Source organism: Rhinopithecus roxellana, chromosome 5 (genome assembly GCF_007565055.1).
Source record: "Rhinopithecus roxellana isolate Shanxi Qingling chromosome 5, ASM756505v1, whole genome shotgun sequence".
In the NCBI taxonomy this organism is placed as follows: domain Eukaryota; kingdom Metazoa; phylum Chordata; class Mammalia; order Primates; family Cercopithecidae; genus Rhinopithecus; species Rhinopithecus roxellana.
The window spans coordinates 16,028,576-16,048,306 of record NC_044553.1 but is presented as its reverse complement, the minus strand read 5'-3'; the positions used below and the strand labels follow the sequence as shown (position 1 = coordinate 16,048,306).

Genomic DNA, 19,731 nt, shown 5'->3' with positions numbered 1-19,731 from the left:
CAGGGAGAATCTGTGCTCATGTTTGGTATGAACAAGTATACGAAAGTAGCAGCATCTGAAAGGAAATGGGTTGAATGGATTTATATAACATATGAACATGACCTGGAAATTGCCAGAGATTCTTAAAGGTAACCTAGTAAAACCAAACAACTCAATTGCTCATGCTATTGTTATTTATATAGTAAAGGTACCTCATGGATTGAATAAATCTGTGCTGCAAAAATTTTTCAACGTCAGAAACATTAGGGAACATGAAATACTACTTAAAATTAGTGAAATAAATTGTGAGGTCTAAAATACTGCAAATATTTTGTAACAAATGGTTAAAAACAAAAATATAATGAGTGCCATCTTCTGAAGAGATTTACAACAACAATACCTAATCTTCCCCACCCTCCCATGACAAACTTATCCCCAACGACAATTACAGTCGCTTTTTATTGCTGATCAAGGAGAAGGCAACAATGAGGGTAACTTTGCAACAATCTATTATGCCCAAACTTTTAGAAGGTATTAGTTCTAAACAAGTGGAATAGACAGGGATGGAATCTCTCATAGATTTATTTTCTTTTCTACATGCAATTATGTATTGCAGAAGAAGTTCAATACATAATTGCTAAGGAGTTCACCTAGATATATCCCTAGAATATACAGAACGATCCCAAAGCAGGCAAAGCTTCGAAATGAATTCAGCAGATGTTCCAGCAGCGCTCAACTCTGGCTTCATATTAGATTCACCTGGGAGCTTTTAGAAAAATACCAATGACTGGATCTACTAAATACATTTTATGAACATTTAATGAACAATTAAATGAATATCTGGGGGTGAGACCTGGGCACTAATGGATGTTTTTTAAAGATCCCCATGTAATTGTAATGGGCAGCAAATATTGGTAACAACTGTTGATGCAGGAGTAAGCAAACTACATCTGCAGACCTCTGGCCTGCCGCACCTGTTTTATACTGCCTGTAGTAGTATGGTTTTTAGCTTTTTTTGGTTGTTTTTTTTTTGAGATGGAATCTGGCTGTGTCACCCAGGGTGGAGTACAATGGCTTGATCTCAGCTCACTGCAACCTCCACCTCCTGGATTCAAGCGATTCTCCTACCTCAGCCTCCTGAGTGCCTGGGATTACCCGCCACCACGCCCAGTTAATTTTTGTATTTTTAGTAGAGTTGGGGTTTCACCATGTTGGTCAGGCTGGTCTGGACTCTCGACCTCAGATGATTCATCCATCTTGGCTTCCCAAAGTGCTGGGATTACAGGCGTGAGCCACCATGCTTGGCTGGTTTGTACTTTTTTAGGGGGAGAAGAAGAAGAAGGAAGAAGAGGAGGAGTGGAAAGAACAGGAAGAAGGAAAGGGTAGACAGGTGAGGAAGGGGGAAGGGGGAAGAAGAGGAAGAAGAAGGAGAGGAAGTGACACAAACTCTATGTGTTCCACAAAAGTAAAACATTTACTGTCTGGTCCTTTATAGGACAAAGTGTGTTGACTCCCGGTCTTCTAGACTATTCAACGGATGTTGTCCTTTGGCTGTGGCTGAGGCAGGTGACTGGAATTCAGTAAGAGGAATGACACCTGGCAGGCTGAGAATTTTGAACTGCGGCCTCAGGAAAGTAATGAATTCTTAATATTCCTTTCTGTGCACTGTTTCAGTGTTTTTCTGTGATGTACTCATTTCCTCTGCTTTTCTTTTTCACACAGTAAGTAGGCAGTCATCCCTTTCCATCTTACTTTCTAATTTTCTCATAAATAGTATTTAGTTTTGAAGGGATTCTGACTGATCACATAGATCAGACATGACCACTTGGACAGAATCACGTTGCAAAAACTAGCTTCCGGGAGCCTTTCTTGTGGACCCCGCGGAAGAGAGGGTTAGAGAGAATTGCCTTTAGGGCTGGCCAAATGGAGTCTCCCGCCTCGCCTGTTCCTCAGGCACCCCCTTGCACCTTGGAATACCCTTCTCAACATTTTCTAAGTCTCTCATCAGTGGCTGCAGTCAGCCCAGGCTGGTAGTGCCTGGCCTGAGATCTGCATGGGAACCTATTCTCTTTCTCTCCTTTGGGGCTTTCTCCCACCCTCAACCCTTCCTTCCAGCACAGGAAGCCCTAAGGAGCTTCAGGACTCATGTCTGTAGTGTTGTCTTGGGGCCAGGACTGGTTCCAGGTGAGTTAGCTCTGGTTAGGGATGTCATAGTTCCCAGAGAAAATGGGCTAGATAGATAATTCAATACTTTTTCTTTAACCACACTGTGTGGAAACAGAAACTGAGTAACATTGTACTCTTGAGGGATAGAAGAAAGTTTATTTTAAGACCGGAGGAAGTGGGATCAGTAAAAACATTAAACCACTTTTACAGCTTTACTTAGTGAGTTAGGTGGATATTTTAATGAATTCCATCTGAAAAGAAATTATACAATCTAAAACTTGATTCTTTTGATACTGTGAATATTTCTTCAAGTCATCTCTTAATTTGTAAAGTTATTTTTGAAAATGCCATCTTCTCTAGACTATGCTAATAAAAGCAAGAAAGTGTTTGTCCACATTTGAGTCAAGATTGCAAAAAAAACCCACAAAAACCCAGGCACAGGGATGGCAATAGCAGAGCCAAAGAGCCTCGCACGGAGAAGCAGAAGCTCATGGGGATACGGAGTCTTTGGGAGCTCTTCATACTTGATGGATTTTGTCAAGTTTTTCCATTGCTCGCTTTCATGAGTTCACTTCATTTTTAATGGGATTATTTACTTTTCAAAAATTAAACAATGCAGATAAATGCAATACATTAGTGGCATGCAAAATAAATAAATACTAAGTATTTCATTTGCTTAATATTTTAAAACAAATAAAATATAAAAACATTGGGGTCCATTTGATTCCTCTCTCGCCATTCTTCTTAACTCTTCTCAGATGAAATCATACATTTGGGGTGTATTCAGTCCTGTTTTTTTATACTCTTCAAGTATAATACATTCATAAGCAAAATATAGTGTTTCAGTATGCAATTTTAATACATTTGTATAAATACTATCATAAGGTACATATCATTCTGCAACTAGCTTTTTTCACCCAACAGTGTTTCCAAGACTCATCAATATTAAAATGTGCATTTCTTCTTCCTTTATTTTTATTGATTCATTATTTTCCTCTTTGTATTAGTATACCACTATTTATTTATCTATCTTCTGGTGGATATTTATGATGTTTCCAAATTTGCACTCTAACAAGCAATGTTTCAGTGACTATCTTTGTACATTTTTCTATGTGCACATGTGGTAAATTTTCACTAAGATACGTCTAGATGTGGAATTGCTAAGCCATATGCATGTTCAATTTTACCACATAACGCCATATTTTTTTCAAACTAGATGTAGCCAATTGTATTTTCCAAAATGTCCACACGGCCAGGCAGAGTGGCTCACACCTATAATCCCAGCACTTTGGGAGGCTGAGGTGGGTGGATCACTTGAGGTCAGGAGTTTGAGACCATGGCTAACTAACATGGTGAAACCCCGACTCTACTAAAAAGACAAAAATTTGCTGGGCTTGGTGGCACACGCCTGTAGTGCCTGCTACTCGGGAGGCTGAGGCAGAAGAATTGCTTGAACCTGGGAGGTGGAGGCTGCAGTGAGTCGAGATCGCACCACTGCACTCCAACCTGGGTGATAGAGCAAGATTCAGTTTCAAAAACAAAAACAAAAACAAAATGTCCATGCCAACACATCCCATTCTACATGTTCTTTCTACAGTGTAACATTGGTTCTCCTCTATCTAAAACAGGCTCTATGTTCCCTTTCCTTGAGTATGAGTTAGTCTTGAGAACTCACTTCTAATGACTAGAATGCCATGAAAGTGACACTGCCTGACCTTGAAGACTAGATCATCAAAGGTGCTACAGCTTCTGCTTTGGCTTACCCTCTCTGTCGTGGGACACTCAACCCTTGGACCCAATCTCCACACTGTGAGAACATCTATGCTACCTGCAGAGGTCTTCTATAGATATTTCAGTCAACAGGCCTAGTTAAAGTCTCAGCCAGAGTCAACCACCCAACATGTGGGTGAGTGAACCCTCAAATGATTTCAGTTCCCAGCCTTTGAGTCTTCCAGTTGCGGTCCCAGTCAGTGAAACAGAGTCAAGCTGCCCAAGCTGTGATTTATCTGAATTTCTGACCCATTGGGAGCATAAGAAATGATTGTTTTATGTTACCAAGTTTTGGATTAATTTGTTACACTGGTATAGCAACTGAAGCATTGATTGTACAAGTTCATATTCAACAGAAACTATGGTATATGAGATTTTGTTTTGCTATATTCTCTCTGTAGCAAAACATGACACAGTTATACTCCTACATTTTTGCCAATCCGAAGGCTATGAAATAGCACAGCATTTTTTAAAAAAGAAAAAAATAGCCCGCCGTTATTCCATTATTGTCCTATAGGAAAAAACAACAATGACCATAGATGTTATAAGTGTCATGACATCCTCAGTTCCAAAAACAACAACAACAACAAATCCTCAGTTTCTAGCACAATGCCTAGCACTAGGAGGTTTTTAAGAAATATTTGCTGAATGTAGGAATTAGTAAGTGCCACTGTTTGCTCAACTCTATTCTAAGTGGTTTATGTAACCTGATTTCCTTAATCTGCACATTCACTTAAATGAGCATACTCATCTTCATTTTATAAATATTAAATAGTTTTCAGGAGATGAAGGCATTTAAATAAGGTCATATTTATAAGTGGCACTTATAATTGGCAGAGTTTGAATTCAGACACAAAGCCCTTTCCCTTTCTCTTTTACATTAATGCCCAAAGAAGCTTACAAATTATATAACAATGCTTTTTTTAAAGAATTATATGTTACTCTACTTACTACTTTATTTTCATGTCTTTCATCAAATATTTGCTCTTTTCATCAAATATTTCGTATTTCATCAAATATTTGTCACTCGGATTGCCATTACATAATTTATATCAGAGTTGGTCCTGAGCTAGTTGACAGCCCACTCAAGAAACAAGCCATAAAATACCTGGTTTTCTTCATTCAATCAGTAGGATGTCGCAAGGCAGCCCAGTGTTTTTAAGACAGCTATAGATTCTCTACGTATCATTTAATCATTATTCATTTATTCATTCAAAAATTTACTATGTGACAATTATGTGCCCCGGCTGCATTGAGAGCTACTGATATAATGGTAGACAAAGAGTCATGGTGTTTGTTTTCATGGAATTTAGGGTCTAGTGGGGGAAATAGATATTAACCCAATAATCACTCAATTTGCATCAATTCTAGAAAGAAAGTGTACACAAAGTTATGAGACCATTAAGAAGGAATATGAGTAAGTTTAGAGGGTCAGGAATGACTTCTCTGAAGAAATGATGACACTTGATTTTGAGACAGGAGGGGGCAAGGAAGTGCTGGGTAGAAAAGTGTGGGCCCCTGGCTAGGGCTCCACCTCTGGGCCTGTGCCCACCCACCTAGGTGAGGACAGGCATTTCTGTTTTCGTGCCCAAATGTTGCATTTTCCAAGACCGCCCTGGCCCACCACGTCCCCATCCTGTGTCTATAAAAACCCGGAGACCCTAGTGGGCACAGACAGAATCAGCTGGATGTCGAGAGGAACACACCGCTGGAAGAACACGTGAGCTGCTAGATGTCGAGAGGAGCATGCTGGCAGAAGAACACACCAGCAGACACCAGTAGATGCTGGCAAGCCATCCACCAGTGGAACCATGTGGACGCCAAGTAGAATTTGGCGCTGGGCAGCCTGACTCCAAGGGAAAACCACCTTCCCACTCCATCCCTCTTCTGGCTCGCCATTCATCTGCTGAGAGCTACCACCACTCAATAAAAAACCTTGCACCCATCCTCCAAGCCCGCACGTGATCCAATTTTTCCAGTAAAGTAAGACAAGAACACCGGAATACTGAAAGCCCTCTGTCCTTGCATAAGGCAGAGGGTCTAATTGAGCTGATTAACACAAGCCTCCTGTGGACGGCTAAACTGAAAGAGTACACTGTAACACACGTCCACTGGGGCCTCAAGAGCTGTAAACACTGAACCCTAGATGCTGCTGTGGGGTCAGAGCCCCATGACCTGCCTGTCTGCACACTTCTCCTAGGGTATGAGCAGCAGAGCACCAAAGAACTGAGCCCTGGGAGGGGGATAAGGGAACTTTTCCCATTTCAATTTGATATGTGAAGAATCAATACCATTTCAAGGCAGTTATTATTATTAGTTCATAGGTGAAGAAACTGAGATTCAGAATCTTCCCCAAATAACAAAATTAGTAAAGGGTCTACCTGTGATTTGAAACCAGATCTAGTTGAATTAAAAACTCAAACTTTCCCTTCATTTATAACAAAAAGTGCCAAGGAAGAAAAATCTCTCACACAAATCTTGGAAGGGAAACATTGAGCAATGTTAACCGCCTATGGTCCCACTTACAGTTTTTACCACAAATGCGGAAATGTTCTTTTTCCTTCTTCTTCTTGTGCTCATGTTTTATAGCACTTAACAACAGTTGAGTTGATAAGTTAAGCCAAGGTCTCAGTACAAAGTCTTGCTCAAGGTGTCTGGAATCCCACTACTGCTGTGTTCCAGCTACTGTTTTAATCAAGTGCTCATGTTTTATAGCACTTAACAACAGTTGAGTTGATAAGTTAAGCCAAGGTCTCAGTACAAAGTCTTGCTCAAGGTGTCTGGAATCCCACTACTGCTGTGTTCCAGCTACTGTTTTAATCAAGTGCTCATGTTTTATAGCACTTAACAACAGTTGAGTTGATAAGTTAAGCCAAGGTCTCAGTACAAAGTCTTGCTCAAGGTGTCTGGAATCCCACTACTGCTGTGTTCCAGCTACTGTTTTAATCAAAGGTGCACTCCCTGAGAAAGTCCCAGAGTGTTCACTACCAAGGACAAGGTGTGGAAGGGGTGGGTTTGGCTTGTTTATTTAATTATTATTATTAACTGCAGTCCTTATTTTATTCAGATTTCCTTAGCTTTAACCTAATGTCCTTTTTCTGTTCCAGAATTCTATTCAGGACACCACATTACATTTAATTGTAATGTGTTCTTACGCTCCTTTGGCTGTGACAGTTTCTCAAACTATACTTTTTTTGATGACCATGACAGCTTTGTGGAAAATTGGTGAGGCATTTTGTAAAATGTAACTGATGTATTTTTTAACATGATTTCTCTTTCAAACAGTGTCATTAATTATTAGGCCCAGGCATTCAAAATTTCTCCTGTTGGCAAAAGGAAGTAGTTGATTATTGTATGGTGAAGATATGTAGCCAAAATAAACAAGAAAATCTCCTTGGAGGTGGGGTTTGAGGATTATTCAGTACAGGCTTTCTCTATGGAAGCGATAGTGCTCCTGAGAGGGCAAAAACTATTTTTTGGCCAGGCACAGTGGCTCATGACTGTAATCACAGCACTTTAGGAGGCCAAGGCAGGCAGATCACCTGAGGTCATGAGTTCAAGACCAGCCTGGCCAATATGGTGAAACCCCATCTCTACTAAAAATACAAAAATGAGCCAAGTATAGTGGTGGGGGCCTGTAATCCCAGCTACTCAGAAGGCTGAGGTAGGAGAATTGCCTGCATCCAGGAGATGCAGTGAGCCAAGATCACATCACTACACTCCAGCCTGGGCAACAGAGCGAGATCTATCTCAAAAAAAAAAAAAAAATTATTTCTTGTGGTGTAAAAAAATTTTAGATATTACAATGGTTTGTGGTCCTTTAAAATCAACCCTACTCAACAAACTCATTTCATAGTATTTAATTTCATAGGATGGGTGGAGTGGTTAGGAAGAAAAATATCTAAAAGGGCTCCTCCTATGTATTTGTCCCCTACCCCTACCCAGTTCATGTTGAAAGGTAATTGCCAGTGTAAAAGTATTAAGAGGTGGGATCTTTAAGAGGTGATTAGGCCATGAGGGCTCTGCCCTGAATAGATTAATGCTATTATTGCAGGAATGGGTTCCTTACAAAAGGACAAGTTCAGCCCCCTTTTATCTCTTTCTTGCTCTCTCTTTGGCCTTCTACCATGTGATTATGCAGCAAGAAGGCCCTTGCTAGATGCTGGCACTTTGATATCGGGCTTCCCAGCATCTAGAACTGTGAGTCAATAAAGTTCTGTTTATTACTAGTTACTCAGTCTGTGGCATCCTGTTTTTTTGTTTGTTTTTTTTTCTTTTTTTTTTTTGAGACAGAGTTTCACTCATTACCCAGGCTGGAGTGCAATGGCACAGTCTCAGCTCACTACAACCTCTGCTTCCCGGGTTCAAGCAATTCTCCTGCCTCAGTCTCCCTAGTAGCTGGGATCACAGGTGTGCACCACTACGCCTGGCTAATTTTATTTTTTAGTAAAGACAGGAATTCTCCATGTTCGTCAGGCTGGTCTCAAACTCCCAACCTCAGGTGATCTGCCCCCCTCGGCCTCCCAAAGTGCTGGGATTACAGGCGTGAGCCGCTGCGCCTGGCCAGTATCCTGTTAGAGTAGCATGAACTAGACTAAGACAGCTCCTTAGGGGTCTGATAGGAAAACAAAGATTGAGTATAATGTTAACTGTAGGGTTTCTGTAGATGATGTCTTATTCAGTTGAGGCTGCTATACCAAAAATACCATAGATTGGGGAGTTTAGACAACAAACATTTATTTCTCAAATTTCTGAAGACTATGAAGTTCAAGATCAAGACATCAGCCAATTTGGCTCCTGGGGAAGACCCACTCACTGGTTTGCAGTAGGACACCTTGCTCTCTCCTCACATTTCAGAGGGATAATGGTCTTCTCTCTCATGTCTCTTCTTATCAGGGCACTAATCTCACGATGAGCGCTCTATCCTTATGACCTTATTACTGCCCAAAGGCCCCATCTCCAAGTATTAACACACTGGGGATCAGAGTTTCCATATGTAAACTTTGGAATGATATAAACATTTAATCCATAGCAAGTACCCTAAAGGTTGGGAATTTCCCTTCTATTATTAGTGTGCTGACAGCTTTTATCAGAAATGAATGTGGGGTTTTGTCAAATGCTCTTTATGTATCTGTTGAGATCATCACATGATTTTTTTTTTTAGTATGTCAATATGATGAGTCATATTGATTGACATGAAAAATTGCATCAACATTTGTTCAAACTGCTAAAATTTTGTTTAGAGTTACATTTATGAGAACTATTGGTCTGTAGTTTTCTTCTAAATGTATCTGGATAATTTGTCTTGAATGACATCAGAGAATTACTTGGAAAACTTTTTCTTCTGGAGTAGTTTGTATAGAATTAACATGACTTTCTTAAATGTTTAATAAACTTCACCGGTCAAGCATAAAGTTTTCTTTGTGGAAAGGTTTTTAACTGCAAATTTAATTGCTTTAATAATAGATCTGTGGCTATTCAGGTTACCTATTTTTTAAGTGACCTTTGGAAATTTGTGTCTCTTAATTACTTGTTCATTTTATTGAAATTTTAAAATTTAATGACATAAAGTTGTTCATCATAGTCTCCTATTATCTTTTTGCTATCTGTGTAATCTGTAGGGAAGTCATCTCTCATTTCTGATATTGGTTGTTTGTGACATCTTTCTTTTCTCCTCCTCAGCTTAATGAAAGGTTTAGCAATTTTGTTGATCTTCTCAAAGAAAGGATTTGATTTTATTAAATTCCTCTATCATTTTTCTGTTTCTTATTTCATTGATTTCTGCCCTGATCTTTATTGATTTCTTTCTGCTTCCTTTGGGTTAAATTTTATCCTTTTCTATTTTCTTAAGGAGGAGCCTAAGATCATAATTTGGGATTCTTCCACTTTTCCAATATAGGTATTTAGTGATAAAAGCTTTTCACCTAAGTAACAAACAGAGAGAGGGTCTTTAAAAGAAAAAGATATTTATTTGGGAATAAAGTATTGCAATGGGAATACATGTGCCATAGTAAACTATGTGCATATTCAGGGAGGTAAAGGAAGACAAAGGTTTTTAAAAGAAAAATGAAGAGGATTACAAAATTGCTTTGAAATGATTATCTTTGGCTACAAAGATCACTAAAAAGGATGACACCAATTTGAGTTTGGATAGGCAGTTGCTGAGTAAATGTCCTTGCAGAAATATTTTTTGGATGATGTTGCAATGGCCTTTATGCAAGATTGTGGTTTTTGAGGTCTTTTGTGATAGTTATCAGGCGTACAAGCATAAGAATTCTCCCTTCTTAGCTTTCCCCAGCTGTATTTGTCAGGATTTTTGCTGTTGTTGTTGTTGTTGTTGTTTTTCTGAGATAGAGTCTCACTCTGTCACCCGGGCTGGAGGACAATCTTAGCTCACTGCAACCTCTGCCTCCTGGGTTTAAGTGATTCTTGTGCCTCAGCTTCCCAATGGCTGGGATTACAGGTGTGTGCAACCACACCCAGCCCTTTTTTTTTTTTTTTTTTTTTTTAAGTAGAGATGGAGTTTCACCGTTTTGTCTAGGCTGGTCTGAAACTCCTGGCCTCAAGTGGTCTGCCCACCTTGGCCACCCAAAGTGTTAAGATTACAGGCATGAGCCACGGCTGCCAGCCTTGTCAGGGTTTCTTTAACATTAGTGACTCCGGTTTGATTCTGACAACTTTCACAAAACTTTCTCTTAAATTCTACTTTATTACCATCACCCAGGTTTTTGTATAATGTACATATTTTAACTTTTTTCTTTTGATTTCTTCTTTAACCCAAATGTTACTTAGAAAATGTTATGTTCTCATCTTCTGTCCAAGTTGGTCACTTCCCTGTGCCAAAGTGAGCAGTAGCCAACATGTCAGGGTGGGAGTCATATTACAAAACCGAGGGCGATGAAGAAGCAGAAGAACAAGAAGAGAACCTTGAAGCAAGTGGAGACTATAAATTTTCAGGAAGAAATAGTTTGATTTTTTTGATTGATGCCTCCAAGGCTATGTTTGAGTCTCAGAGTGAAGATGAGTTGACACCTTTTGACATGAGCATCCAGTGTATCCAAAGTGTGTACATCAGTAAGATCATAATCAGTGATCGAGATCTCCTGGCTGTGGTGTTCTACGGTACTGAGAAAGACAAAAATTCAGTGAATTTTAAAAATATTTACGTCTCACAGGAGCTGGATAATCCAGGTGCAAAACGAATTCTAGAGCTTGACCAGTTTAAGGGGTAGCAGGGACAAAAACATTTCCAAGACCTGATGGGCCACGGATCTGACTACTCACTCAGTGAAGTGCTGTGGGTCTGTGCCAACCTCTTTAGTGATGTCCGATTCAAGATGAGTCATAACAGGATCATGCTGTTCACCAATGAAGATAACCCCCATGGCAATGACAGTGCCAAAGCCAGCCGGGCCAGGACCAAAGCTGGTAATCTCCGAGATACAGGCATCTTCCTTGACTTGATGCACCTGAAGAAACCTGGGGGCTTTGACATATCCTTGTTCTAGAGAGATATCATCAGCAGAGCAGAGGATGAGGACCTCAGGGTTCACTTTGAGGAATCCAGCAAGCTAGAAGACCTGTTGCGGAAGGTTCGTGCCAAGGAGACCAGGAAGCGAGCACTCAGTAGGTTAAAGCTGAAGCTCAACAAAGATATAGTGATCTCTGTGGGCATTTATAATCTGGTCCAGAAGGCTCTCAACCCTCCTCCAATAAAGTTCTATCGGGAAACAAATGAACCAGTGAAAACCAAGACTCAGACCTTTAATAGGAGTATAGGTGGTTTGCTTCTGCCTAGCGATACCAAGAGGTCTCAGATCTACGGGAGTCGTCAGATTATACTGGAGAAAGAGGAAACAGAAGAGCTAAAATGGTTTGATGATCCAGGTTTGACACTCATGGGTTTCAAGCCATTGGTACTGCTGAAGAAACACCATTACCTGAGACCCTCCCTGTTCGTGTACCCAGAGGGGTCGTTGGTGATTGGGAGCTCAACCCTGTTCAGTGCTTTGCTCATCAAGTGTCTGGAGAAGGAGGTTGCAGCATTGTGCAGATACACACCCCACAGGAACATCCCCCCTTATTTTGTGGCTTAGGTGCCACAGGAAGAAGAGTTGGATGACCAGAAGATTCAGGTGACTCCTCCAGGCTTCCAGCTGGCCTTTTTACCCTTTGCTGATGATAAAAGGAAGATGCCCTTTACTGAAAAAATCATGGCAACTACAGAGCAGGTAGACAAGATGAAGGCTATCATTGAGAAGCTTCGCTTCACATACAGAAGTGACAGCTTTGAGAACCCCGTGCTGCAACCACACTTCAGGAACCTGGAGGCCTTGGCCTTGGATTTGATGGAGCTGGAAAAAGCAGTGGACCTGACATTGCCCAAGGTTGAAGCAATGAATAAAAGACTGGGCTCCTTGGTGGATGAGTTTAAGGAGCTTGTTTACCCACCAGATTACAATCCTGAAGGGAAAGTTACTAAGAGAAAACACGATAATGAAGGTTCTGGAAGCAAAAGGCCCAAGGTGGAGTATTCAGAAGAGGAACTGAAGACCCACATCAGCAAGGGCACGCTGGGCAAGTTCATTGTGCCCATGCTGAAAGAGGCCTGCCGGGCTTACGGGCTGAAGAGTGGGCTGAAGAAGCAGGAGCTGCTGGAAGCCTTCACCAAGCACTTCCAGGACTGACCAGATGCCACACGTCCAGCTACACTTCCACAGTGTGGCCACGCTGCCTGGCCTTGTCCTTAGCCAGTTAAAATGTGTTTCTCGTGAGCTAGGAAGAGTGTACCCGACATAAGTTGAGGGATTTATGTTTTTGAGGCTTTCTGTTGCCATGGTGATGGTGTAGCCCTCCCACTTTGCTGTTCCTTACTTTACTGCCTGAATAAAGAGCCCTAAGTTTGTATTATAAAAAAGAAGAAAAAAAAAGAGAAAATGTTATGTTAGGCCGGGCGCAGTAGTTCATACCTATAATCCCAGCACTTTGGGAGGCCAAGGCAGGTGGATCACCTGAGGTCAGGAGACCAGCCTGGCCAACTTGGTGAAACTCCGTCTCGACTAAAACTACAAAATTAGCTGGGCGTGGTGGAGTGTGCCTGTAGTCCCAGCTACTCAGGAGGCTGAGGCAGGAGAATCGCTTGAACCCAGGAGGTGGAGGTTACAGTGAGCCAAGATCATGCCACTGCACCCCAGCCTGGGCAACAGAGCAACTCAAGAAAAAAGAAAGGAAGAAAATGTTATGTTAAATTTCATGTATATATATGTAGGGATGTGTGTGTGTGTATATATAATACATATATGTGTGTCTATATATATATATATAAAGTTGACTGTAAAACAACCTCAGGCAGGCCGTCAGGAGGTTTTCCAAAAGAAGGCATTGTGGTAGGAGATGATAGCTCCATGTGTTATTGCCCCCGTAGATCTCCCAGTGGCACAAGATATGGAGGTGAAAGACAGTGATATTGATGATTCTAACCCCATGTAGCCCTAGGCTAATGTGTGTGTTTGTGTCTTAGGTTTTTGTTGTTGTTGTTGTTGTTTGTTTCTTTAAGATGGGGTTTCGCTCTTCTTTAACAGGCTGGAGTGCAATGGCACGATCTCAACTCACTGCAACCTCTGCCGCCTGGGTTCAAGCAATTCTCCTGCCTCAGCCTCCCAAGTAACTGAGAGCCTGAGGCAGGAGAATCGCTTGAACCTGGAAGGCAGAGGTTACAGTGAGCCGAGATTGCGCTGCTGCACTCCAGCCTGGGCGACAGAGGGAGACTCCATCTCAAAAAAAAAAATTAGAAGTTGCTCTGGGTGAGTCAATGGGTGAGTGGTGAGTGATTGTGCAGGCCTAGGACATTACCGTACACTACTGCAGACTTTACAAACACTGTATTATTAGGTCACACTGAACTTATGAAAAAATTTTCTTTCTTCAATAAATTAACCTTAACTTACTATAACTTTTAAACTTTATACATTTTTAATTAAAAATTTTTTGACTCTTTTATAATAAACTTAGCTTAAAACGCATTATACAGCTGTACAAAAATGTCTTCTTTATATCCTTATTCTATGCAGTTTTTTTTCTTCTTTTTCTTTGTGTGTGTGTGTGTGTGTGTGTGAGTGTGTGTGTGTGTGTGTGTTTTGAGACAGGGTCTCGCTCTGTTGCCCAGGCTAGAAAGCAGTGGCACAATCTTGGCTCATGGCAACCTCTGCCTCCCCACCTCAGTCTCCTGAGTAGCTGGAATTACAGGCACATGTCACCATGCCAGCTAAGTTTTGTATATTTTGTAGAGACAATTCATACTCTTATGAATTCTAGTTCTAATGTTCCTGGCCCTTCTTTCATCTGAGGCCCTCAAACAAACAAAGATTGTATGTCAGCACCTTGAATTATAAATTCAAGCTGGGATTACAGGAGCGCACCACCACACCTGGCTGATTTTTTGTTTTTTGTTTTGTTTTGAGACAGAGTCTCGCTCTGTCACCCATGCTGGAGTGCAGTGGCATGATCTCAGCTCACTGCAAGCTCTGCCTCCTGGGTTCATGCCATTCTCCTGCCTCAGCCTCCCAAGTAGCTGGGACTACAGGCACCTGCCCCCTTTTTTTTTTTTTTTTTTTTTTTTTTGTATTTTTAGTAGAGACAGGGTTTCACTGTGTTAGCCAGGATGGTCTCGAACTCCTGACCTCATGATCTGCCCACCTCGGCCTTCCAAAGTGCTGGGATTACAGGCATGAGCCACCGTGCCCAGTCGATTTTTGTATTTTTAGTGGAGACAGGGTTTCACCATGTTGGTCAGGCTGGTCTCGAACTCCTGACCTCGTGATCTGCCTGCCTCAGCCTCCCAAAGTACTGGGATTACAGGCGTGAGCTACTGCACCTGGTCACAGCTTCTAATTCTATAAACTGCATGCATGGTAAGTGTCTTACAGAGGTGTACCATTTTTTACCTTTTATACCATATTTTTACAGTAACTTATCTATGTTTACATACACAAATATTTACCATTGTGTGACAATTGCCTATAGTATTCAGTACAGTAAACTGCTGAACAGGTTTGTAACCTAGGAGCAATAGGTTATACCATATAGCCTAGATGTAGAGTAGGTTATACTGTCTAGTTTTGGGTAATATAGTCTATAAGATTCCCAAGATGATGAAGTCACCCAATGACACATTGTATCCTCGTCATTCAGCAACACATGACTGTACTTGGTGTATACACTGGTTTTATACTCACTCTTTTGAGACTCGGTTCTTGAAATCAAGTTTAGGCCTTTCTACCATCTCTGCCTGATCTTCTGTGCTTTTTAGATCTCTGATTATCCCCTTTCTAGGCATGATAGAATTCATACTCTTATGAGTTCTAGTTCTAATGTTCCTGGTCCTTCTTTCATCTGAGGCCCTCAAACAAACAAAGATCGTATGTCAGCACCTTGAATTATAAATACAGAAAACTGTAGTGAGACATTGTCAATTCTGTCCCCAGTCTTGATTGGTTGCATACAAGTAATGGAATAGGATGTATGATTTTTGATTCTAAGAGTAATAGCTTTTATTACGTACAGACATTGTCCTACATATTTTTTATATGTGACCTCAATTAATCCTCAACAAATCTCTGAAGTTGATACCATGATTATCATGATTTTTTACATAGGGAACCTGATGTTAAAAAAGTTAAGTCTCCTGCCTGCGGCCACACTACTCCCAAAAGGCGCAGTGGAGTGTGAAACTTGTCTGTTTCACTCCAGAGCCAAGGCTCTTGAACACCATCCCACATGCCTCGATGATAGTGACTAACTTTCTGAGTGTCCACAGAATGCTGAACACTGCTTTCTCTGAATGTCATCTTCACCATAGGACTTCTAATTAAGTGTTATAAATATTTCTATTTTACAGAAGTCCAACAGACTCTTGGAGTTGTTATCCTGTCTCAGGTTTTTTAAATCCAGGCTAGAACCATAAAAAATAAGCCAGTCTTAGGCCGGGCGCGGTGGCTCAAGCCTGTAATCCCAGCACTTTGGGAGGCTGAGACGGGCGGATCAAGAGGTCAGGAGATCGAGACCATCCTGGCTAACACGGTGAAACCCCGTCTCTAATAAAAAAAAAAAATACATAAAAAAAAAAAAAGAAAATCACAGCCTCTACCAACATTTATAGATGTAGTATACAACGACAAGGACAGAACTAGTCATGTTGGTGGAAAATAGGGCCTTTCTCTAGTTCTATGACCTTGTCTGGAGCCAGATGTCACTGTAAACAGGGGATCAAATGTAATGATTAAGTGTTGACAGATGCAAAGGTAGTCTTTCAGTGGCTGTCAGGAAGGGTTGGCAAGAATGGAGTGGACTCACAGGCTAAGTACACTGGGAGCCTGTGAGAGCCCACCAGCAAGCTCTGGGAGAGAGCTACCGCTCCACAACACTTAGTGAGGAGAGGAGCTTTCTTCCTGAGTTAGAATAATGGCTTGGAAGTCAGGAAACCTAGGGTCTAGTTCCAGCTGTACCACTAACTAGCAACAAGCCATGTGCAAGTCACTGGAAAGGCAGGGGTTACATTTGGTCAGGGATGGCAAATGTGTGGCACACGCACCCTTCCCCCTCTTGTGCCTTCATTAGAGGCTCTTGTTCAACCATGTCACTGTCCGGAATTTTTTTTCTACAGCATTTTGGGTAGGCACTTCTTCTTTTTTTTTTTTTTTTTTGAGAAAGAGTTTCGCTCTTATTGCTCAGGCTGAAGTGAAGCAGCACCATCTCAGCTCACTGCAACCTCCGCCTCCCAGGTTCAAGTGATTCTCCTGCCTCAGCCTCCCTAGTAGCTGGATTACAGGCACCCGCCACCATGACCCACTAATTTTTGTATTTTTAATAGAGATGGGGTTTCACCATGCTGGCCAGGCTGGTCTCGAACTCCTGACCTCAGGTGATCCACCCGCCTCAGCCTCCCAAAATGCTGGGATTACAGGTGTAAGCCACCATGCCCGACCGACACTTCCAATTAGAGTTGGTACACAAACTGAAATCTACTTGCTATCCCTCAATTCCATGCTCTCCAAAGTCACTTCTAGCTCTAAAATGGAAGGTTCTGACTTTCCAACTAAGAGGTGCCCATTTTTCTGATTTAGTAATAGCTTACTCAAAAAAAAAAAAAAAAGGGTAAATAGAAATTTAGGATCATAATTTCATTGACTCCTCTTCCTCATCCTGAGGCTAAGCAGGGTCTTCCTGAGGTCGCACTCACCTTCCTTCTGTGCCACAGAATGACTGTATTTGAGCTTCACCCCTCTGTCAGTTCACCCTACATGGCAGTGTCCCAGGCTGTTGCTCCCTTTTGTCTAGAACAGCCCACACTTAATAGTTTTAGGTTTGGCATCAAGGAATCTACAAGGAAAGGAATTTTCTCAAGCCACTAAAATCCAAGTCAGAAGGGAAAGCATTTAATTACTTCATTCACCGTTCTCCAAAGCGAATCAGATTTACAGTTCTTACCCCTTGCTGGAAGGCGATGCCAGAAACAGTACTTAGACAGAACCACTTCAGAAATCAAGTGCTTGCAACTGTGTTTTATTGAAAGAAAGAGTGGAGGGGTTAACATGGGGCCCACCTCACAACCCACCCTTCACCCCCAAAATCACGCAGGGGTGGGACTCAGGAAAAGGAAGCATGAGTGTGTTGAATAGGAGCCCTAACTGGAGTTACTTCTTTCACAGCAGGGAAGGAAGAGGGAAGAGGCAGCTGTGGAAAGGATGAGGTTGAGGGAGGTGGGGTATCTCGCTGCTCTGAGCTTAGGTTGAATCCTCCACAGAATCATCGAAGTGGACTGGCACATACGGGCTCCCTTCACAGGCCACAATGATGTGGCTCTCCTTCGGGCTGGCCCGGTATGCACAGTTGGGGTACTTGGAGCCGTTTGTCAGGCGGCAGTCCGTGATGTGCATTCTGGAATTGCTCTTGAAGCAGTTGGTCTGCCCGTTCTTGCAGGTGACCTTTTCCTGGAAGCAGACTTTCTGGACATCTACCAGGGGCTCGTGCACAAAGGTGTTCACTGGTTTGCACCACCCCTGTGTCATATTCCGGCGCTTCATCATTTGGTTGCAGTAGGTGGAGCTGCTGCTGGGGGAACTGCCTGAGTCCATGTGCTGCCGCTGGAATTTCTGGGCCCCGGATTCCCCGCCTAGGGAAGGCTGGGCCCAGCCCAGCACCAGCAGCACCACGACAAGCAGAGGGAGCAGGATGACAGACTTATCCAGAGCCATGGTGGCTTCACTTTCTCGGAAAAGCCTAAGTGAAAAAAGGAGACAGAAGGAAAAGAGCCCTCTTAGAAAAAGAACTCCAGCTCCCACCTATGGCTTCCCTGGCTTACAGTTTCTGTCTCAGGTCAACCAGAAAGATGTCCGTCCCACTTCCTGAGGTTTCTTGTGTAATGAGACCCTCACGTGTATCCTTCTCCACAAGCGTTTTATTGCCACTCTCCAAAGCGAGGTCTTTTTCCCCTTTAGGTGGTGACCTATGAAGTGACCTAAAATCCTGTCAGTTTCTATCTTTGAATACTGGCGTTTCTTTGATCCAAAATACATTTGTATCTAGTGCTCAAATGGCTCATCAAAACATCAGTTTGAATAAATCATGAACCAAATTGTATCCCCAACATCTAGGACCATAGGTGACAGAGTCTTGTTGTCTTACAGCATAAGGGAACTCAGGCCAGTGCCTGACACTGGCATCATAAAGGATTCCATTGCATTCCAAAGAAAAATGCTAGCCTCCCCCAACTTGAGGGCTCCTTCTTTTCCAGTTCCATGGATGCTCTGTAGCCTGCACGTTCCACCCCGACCCCTCTGCCTCCAGCTGATGTTTGCCTGGGTCACATTTTTTTCAGCGCTAGCATCATCCAAGCTTTCTCAGTGCTGTGGACTGGCCCTAGCTTCTTCCTCTCCAACCCTGAAGCAGAAGCGGCACCTGAGAACATCTCTTGGACTGCTTACCTGGATCTGCAGCTTGGTGTCTGAGAGAGATGGAAGGCCAGTTTCTGCAGTCACTCAGCTCCTGGGGTGTGGACCTTATATAGATTACAAAGGGGTTTGGCTTCCAAGAGGAAAAGGGTGGAAGGAGCATATCGAACTCAGTTCAGATAAAATCAAGGACGTGAGGAAGGAGTGGTGAATCACCCAGGCCACCATCTTTCCAGGGCTGCTGAAGAAAGAGAAATATTTGCCTACATTCGTCTTTCTTCCTGTGTAAACCACATCTGTCTGCTGATGCACAAAGAGCAGCAGAGAAAGCCACTAGAGCACTGGTGCCCAAACCTGACACACTAGGGACAAAGTCCTTGTTACTTCTCCATGGGCCGTTTTCACCAAGTAGACTTGGAGGTTAACAAAGGACGCAAAAGGTGATCACGGGAAAGGGAGGCCCTCTCCTCAGGAGAGGTACTAATGGGAGATATGGAATTCTGGCCAAAGCTATTCCAGGGCTCCTAGGGAGCAAAACCCAAGTCTCTTTCTAGGAGGGCATTCTCCCAACAGTACCTCTCCCGGGGGTGGGAGGTGGGGTCGGGGGGAATGGAGGCTGTCCTGCTGCCCCCAACTGGAAGGCTTCCCAGATCTGGAGAAGAAAGGGGGAGTAACTGAATAGGGAGGAGGAGGAGGCTTCTAGGGTGAGCTCACCCAGTTCTGGCCACTTCCAGCCCACCCTCCTCCCCTGCTCTGGGGGCATCGAGAGGATGGAGCTGTTCTTATCTACTGATCAGAACCACTGACCCGGTAGGTCGGAATTGAGTAGAGAAACTGAAGATAAACTTAAATCCCAAATCTCAAATTC

At 42.5% G+C, this 19,731-nt stretch overlaps 1 protein-coding gene and 1 pseudogene across 2 annotated transcripts; one reads left to right on the top strand and one right to left on the bottom strand.

The window, feature by feature from the left end:
• The first annotated feature begins 1,376 nt into the window (after positions 1 to 1,376).
• On the top strand, positions 1,377 to 12,825 carry LOC104672175 (annotated as a pseudogene). Its single transcript, XR_004057214.1, has 3 exons — positions 1,377 to 1,613; positions 7,023 to 7,140; positions 10,738 to 12,825. The product of XR_004057214.1 is annotated as an X-ray repair cross-complementing protein 6 pseudogene (transcript).
• Positions 12,826 to 17,332: 4,507 nt separating this feature from the next.
• Positions 17,333 to 19,096, bottom strand: LOC104672174 (ribonuclease pancreatic). Its single transcript, XM_010375911.2, has 2 exons — positions 18,897 to 19,096; positions 17,333 to 18,192 (listed from the first exon to the last, which is right to left on the bottom strand). Exon 2 carries the CDS (start codon positions 18,165 to 18,167, stop codon positions 17,697 to 17,699), a length of 471 nt encoding a protein of 156 aa, XP_010374213.1. The 5' UTR covers positions 18,168 to 18,192; positions 18,897 to 19,096; the 3' UTR covers positions 17,333 to 17,696.
• Between the last annotated feature and the right edge of the window lie 635 nt (positions 19,097 to 19,731).

Excerpts from the sequence above, each read along its gene's own strand:
- LOC104672174 (XM_010375911.2), bottom strand. The coding sequence starts at position 18,167 with ATGGCTCTGGATAAGTCTGTCATCCTGCTCCCTCTGCTTGTCGTGGTG.